At 40.8% G+C, this 6,000-nt stretch overlaps 1 protein-coding gene across 1 annotated transcript; it reads left to right on the forward strand.

The window, feature by feature from the left end:
* The first annotated feature begins 429 nt into the window (after nt 1-429).
* LOC122066348 (18.1 kDa class I heat shock protein-like) lies at nt 430-1,054 on the forward strand. The gene has a single exon (XM_042630170.1). It carries the CDS (start codon nt 493-495, stop codon nt 964-966), a length of 474 nt encoding a protein of 157 aa, XP_042486104.1. The 5' UTR covers nt 430-492; the 3' UTR covers nt 967-1,054.
* The last annotated feature ends 4,946 nt before the right edge of the window (nt 1,055-6,000 follow it).

Below are 6,000 nucleotides of genomic sequence, written 5' to 3' on the forward strand. Positions count from 1 at the left end.
CCTAGAGAAATACAGATGTGGATTCAAATTCGGATTTCAGCAACCAATGTACATCCCTATTTTCAATAAAGTTGTCCTTTCTTACTTGGCTGGTGTATATGCGCTGGGCTCAGCATTTATTATCTTTATAAGCCTTTCGCTGGACTTGGATAAGAAGTGGCAGCAAGCCAGCAGGTGGCCCAGCCCAACGCACGCAAAGCCCAGCTTGTTTAGAAGTTTCCAATGGTCCAGAAAGTAATAGAATGTTCAAGAAAATCCAGAGAAAGAAATCAAGGAAAGTACCAGATATAATCAATTCCTTTCCCAATAAGTCTTGAAAACTCAAAGCCAAACAAAGAAAAACACGGGAAAGTACTAGAATCCTCCTTCCCCTGTTCTATAAAATACATGATTGCTGTCTCTCCTCTCCAACGTTAAGAAAGATTTCCAATTAGCTATCAGTCTTAAATTTCTCTGCAATTCAATCCAAAGCAAAACAAAGAACCACAGATAATGTCTCTCATTCCAAGCTTTCTTGGTAGTCGAGATCCCTTCGCAATGGATATCTGGAATCCATTTGATTTCAATAATTTTCCATTACCCACTTCCTTTTCTGTTCCACACCCTCAATTCTCCAACGAAACTGCTGCGATCGTGAATGCTCGAATCGATTGGAAGGAGACCCCAGAAGCCCACATCGTCAAAGCTGATCTTCCTGGGCTCAACAGGGAAGAAGTGAAGGTCGAGGTTGAAGAAGGTAGAGTCCTTAAGATCAGTGGCGAGAGAAACATAGAAAAAGAAGAGAAAAATGATCAGTGGCACCGAATGGAGCGGAGTAGCGGAAAGTTCCTTCGGCGGTTTAGGTTGCCTGAGGATGTGAAGATAAATCAGGTGAAAGCTGCTATGGAGAATGGAGTGCTTACTGTAACTGTTCCAAAAGAAGAAGTGAAGAAGCCAGAGGTTAAGGCCATTGAAATCTCTGGCTAGACGACCTTGTTTTGTGACATCCTTTTGCTTTCAGGGCTCTAATAATTGATCTCTGATAAAATATGTTGAAGCTATGGTGAGATACTGAGAATTTTCCTTTTCCCTGTTCTACAGCTTCAATAAACGGAGCATGAATTGAAAATATTTAATGAAAGACACAAAGAATAGTTTTGTAATTAAAAAAAAAAAAAAATGAATTTGTATGTTGGTGTGTGGGGTTACGCTCCAGCTCCTGTTGAACAGTTGAAGTGCGGTTCACGGTTTTTGTATTTTCCACGAAGTGTGTTTAATAAAAGTATATTATTTAAAAAAAAAAAAAGTAATTTATAGTACCACCCCTAGAGAATCTCACTACTAGAGAGACATTCCTTGCATGATACCAAATCATACTCAGACACCCTTCTCTCGGTCACTCTTAAGTGAGGATTTAAAATGACGATTTCACCTTCTTGAGTAAAACACATGACCCTAAAGCTGAAAATGGTCGGAAAGGTGTATCTTCTTCATTGGGGTATGAACGATTCATAGACGATGATTAGATGATTGTGAGGTTTCCGGATCATTTCGGAAGCATTTGGATCACGATTCTGTTGGTTTTGAGAGAAGGAAGAATTTTGATCTTTATCGGGACTGCGGTGATAGGGGTATGTCACTTTCGTCGCCTAAGAATCCCTAAGGCTCTGTTTGGTTGCAAGGGGAATGCAAATTTTTTATGTAAAGTGGAATTTTTTTCTCAAAAAAAAAAAATTTAGATGTTTGATTGCAATGAAAATATATTTTACATGTGAAAAAAATTTCACTTAACCATAAAATTTCCCTTTTTATTTTTCCCAACCAAAATAGGAAGAAAAAAAAAAAACCCTACTCATGATCTCTCTCCCACTCTCACAATTCTCACCCCGCTCATGACTCTCAACGATGTCTCTCTCTCTCACGCGACTTATTTGGATTTGTTTTGATCAAAAGACTTTGGGTTTGAGCCAGATAGAGCATTACTTACCTGTTGGGTTTGTTTAGACTAAAAGACTTTTGGAATGGGCCTTTCAGTCGTTATCACTTGTGATCTATTACTGTTTTCTTTGTGATCAACTTTTATATTATTTTATATATTTATTTATGCTGCATTCATTTAATATATAGAATGAAATGGTTTATTTTGGTTATTGATAGAACATAGTATCTGATGACATTTGACTTGATTTGGTACAGACCTTGAATGAGCTGATTCACATAACCAATATAAATTTTGAGGAGTTAGGTGGGTTCTGAATTGAAAAGTACTCTCCTCCCATCTCTTTTGAGGAGTTTGGTTGGATTATTAGTTTTTTAAAATTTTACATATATTTTACATCCAACCAAACAACTATGGTAAATTAATTTCACTTCACTTCTGTTGCAACCAAACGACTCAAAAGGAAAAAAAAAAATCACTTCACTTCACTTCCTATTTCTCTTGCAACCAAATGCAACCTAAGGGATCTGTCACGGCAAGAAAAGAGTGTTTCATCATGGCGGAGGTTCATGGGAAGCAAGGATGTTGACGAAGATAAGAGGTTTAATGTTGACATTGGGAGAAGGAGCAGAGTTGCTTCTGAGGAAAGAGGAAATGTAAGATCGCTTCAGGGTTTGAGAGATGATCTGAAGACGCCTCCTTGTTTGAAGGACTGTTGGGGAGCTGTCTAAGATTATTGAGGTGAAGAAGACGAAGAAGTGCATAGAGAGAGTGGCAGCAGCAGTAAGATGGAAGAAGGGGAACTACAACCTGAAGCCGAAGGTTCACCTGCACCTGAAAGGGGAAAGCCCAAATATGAAGAACCAAAACCAGAAGCTGAAGCTGAACCTAAACCCGAATCTGAACCCAACCGAAATGCCAATCAGGTCCAAGCCAACAACAAGAAATGACAGACCTTGAAACAATGAGAAATAGAAATGCAAACCATGAGCTGATAATAGGCTTCTTGCAGGTGCAATGAGTAGAAGAAATGCAAGCACAAGCTCCTTTCTGTAGGGTTTGTTTTTCTTGTGTCTCAATGGGATCTTTTCTTGTTTATGTAATTTAATTGAAAACTACTTGATCATATTCAGATACTCTTCTCTCATGGAGCTTCTATTGATTAGAGCACAACCAGTTTGGGGATGAAGAAGATGGAGCTAAGTTGTGAGGGGTTAAGAGAGAGTATATTAGGTATGTCTCTTTTTAGAAGGGTATGTTGATATTTTGAAAAAAATATATCTGCTAATGTCAGCATTTAAGGTATATTCCTTAACAGTGACTGACGGTCGAGGGTCAGAGTATAATTTGGTATTATGCAGAGGGTGTCTTTCCAATAGTGGCATTCTCTAAGGGGTGGCGTCGTACATTACCAAAAAAAAAAATTGTTCAATCAAAGTTTTTCTTTTTACAGAATTCAAGAATTCAGTAACACAATAAAGTTCATTTTTCTATTGTTATATCTAGGGGTGTAATTTTCCCTTGACGGCCCAAATCCGTCTCAGCTTGCCCGAGACCTCGCACCCGTGAACCTCAAACCACTCTCAATAGTTGGGACAACATATTGGAGAATTGATTAATGTATTCGGACACCCCGAGGTGGGCCCGTTAGTGCCAAGTGACGGATTAACCCACTAGTGGGTGAAAGCCCATTTTTCTTCCAAACAATCCTTAGTTAACTTAAGTGACTATAAATAGAAACTCTTGCCACTCATTTCATTTCCTTCCAAATGAGAGTAAGAGGAAGAGAAGGAGAAGAAGAAGAAGAGAAGGAGAGCAAGGGAGAAGAAAGAAGGGAGGAGCAAGGATTTCCTACCAAGTAAGGTAAGATGTTTTCTCTCTACTCCTCTCCACACACACACACACACACACACGTCTCTCTCCCTTCCATTTTCACTTTCTTTTGAGCTAATGAAGAACCGCCCGAACCGATTCTTGCCTCTCCACTCACTAAAACTACTACTTTGGAGAGGGGTTTGATGTTGGGGACTTGCCTTAGCAAGATCTATGGTTCAGTTCAAGTCCATAAACCCTCTCTAGTGAAATCTCCATTTCAATCCCCAATTTGGGCAACACAAAACCTAGAAATGGGAAATTTTCTAAAACTCACCTTTCCACTTTTCAAAACTACAAATTGGGAGAGGGGTTTAGTGTAAGAGACCCATTCTAGTAAGATTGATGGATCAATTTGAGTCCATGCATGAACCCTTCCTAGTGAAAATCCCCAATTTCGGTAACTAAACCCTAGAAATGATGGGTTTTGCCCAAACCCTCTATACCCCACCATTGAAACCCAAAATTGGGTTGGGGAAAATGAAATTGAAAATGGGTATAGTGGATTGGGGTGACCACATAAGCCATTGGTGGTCACCACATGAACCCTCAGCCGAAATTCTCTAATTTAGCTTTGTCGCAACTTGAACTTTGGGGAAATTTGGGTGCATTGTGTAAATCTATCATAACCAACCCATTAATTACACTTAAACCAAGCTAATTGAGGTAGAGGAGCATTCCCCACATATAAATTAGACCTTTATTCATAAAATCCCCAATTTGGGAACTATTTCAAAGAAAAGAGAAATAGGAAATGAAGCTAGAACATGTGCCTAGGGTTTTTGTTACACCTGTGCCCTGAATTGGTCTAATTTGAATTGTTGTGGTAGGTCTCGAACAGGAGATCGGAAGCACGTCCCGGTTTTGGCTCACAGTCGCCCATTATCGAAGGGGGAGAAATGACCCCAAGTGTTTGTGCATATTGTGTCAATCTAACTGAAGGGGGTTTGTACCTTTTGATCACATATGGTAAGTGACCTGACTCCTCACACACAAATCCTTGGCACATACCGAAGTTGCTAAAAGACCGTGAGTGTGGCCATGGGCAAACACCCGTGTAAGACCAACTATAGGACAGCAAGCTATCTTGGCCACCGGAAATAAGCCACCGGATCCACTAGGGCTAGATCTGGTGGGCTATTTTCGATGAGCCTAACAGACTGCTATCAAGGTTTTGATGCCCGTGGGTCCCGCCACTTGCATTGTAAAAAGTCTCAGATGATCCCAAATCATCCTCCACATTTTTCTCTTGTCATGAGCATTTCACGGACCTAAGTAGTCGGGTTCTCGGGCTCTAAAAGTCATATTAACCCGATTGGTCCGAATAGGGTCCAACCAAACAAACCCTAAGGTCCAAAATTGACACTTAACTAGAAAATGAGGATTCATTTTCTCATTTCCTTAGTATCCAACGTAGGAGAGGAGAGAAGGAGGAGAAGAAGGAAGAAGAAGAAGGGGAAGAAGAAGGAAGGGTCTTACCTTGGTGCCGACTACCGCCTAGTTGCCGGAATCGTTGCCGGAGGTAAGTACACTCACTTCCACCACTCTCTCTCTTCATTTTGACCTAGACTAAGCTAGATTTGGATGGAGTCTTAGTGTACAAACCATGTTGAGGTCAGGGAATGCGTATTCCACCCTCCCACTGCCGTTGCCAAGCTCAAACCAAGCCCGATGAACTCTGGGAACAAGTACTGCCAAATGACCAACTAGGGTTTCAATCGTTCGATCGATGTATCTCACAAACGGCTAGGTGGAATTGGAATTTTATTGGCTTAGAATGATGATAGGACCATTCCCTACAACCTCCATAGAATAAATCCTGACGATCGGGCTCGAGCTGAAAAGCCTCAATTCGAGTGGACAGTCTGTACTGCCATCAGATGCAAGCCACCGGATCCACTGAGTCTGCTTCCGATGGGTTGTTTCCGATGAACCACAAGGCTTATGATCTCTCTATCACCACCATTGGAAACAACACTGATGTTTTTTGTGGAAATATCCTGTTTTCGATGGGTGTTACTATGACATTACTGTCATTGGGAAACCTTATCTGTACCTTATGGGGGTGACCCAAATGGGCCTCTCCCGATCTTTCCGAAACGTACTGATGTACGATTGCCCTTGTGTTTAGGACAATGACTAGCACGTGCCCAGAGACCAAAACTGAGTGGATTGATCGATGGCCTTATCTGAACCCTAACACAAGCATA

The sequence above is a fragment of the Macadamia integrifolia genome, unplaced genomic scaffold (genome assembly GCF_013358625.1).
Source record: "Macadamia integrifolia cultivar HAES 741 unplaced genomic scaffold, SCU_Mint_v3 scaffold2353, whole genome shotgun sequence".
In the NCBI taxonomy this organism is placed as follows: Eukaryota; Viridiplantae; Streptophyta; class Magnoliopsida; order Proteales; family Proteaceae; genus Macadamia; species Macadamia integrifolia.

Bases quoted from the DNA above. Each gene is read 5' to 3' on its own strand.
- LOC122066348 (XM_042630170.1), top strand. From the start codon at position 493: ATGTCTCTCATTCCAAGCTTTCTTGGTAGTCGAGATCCCTTCGCAATG.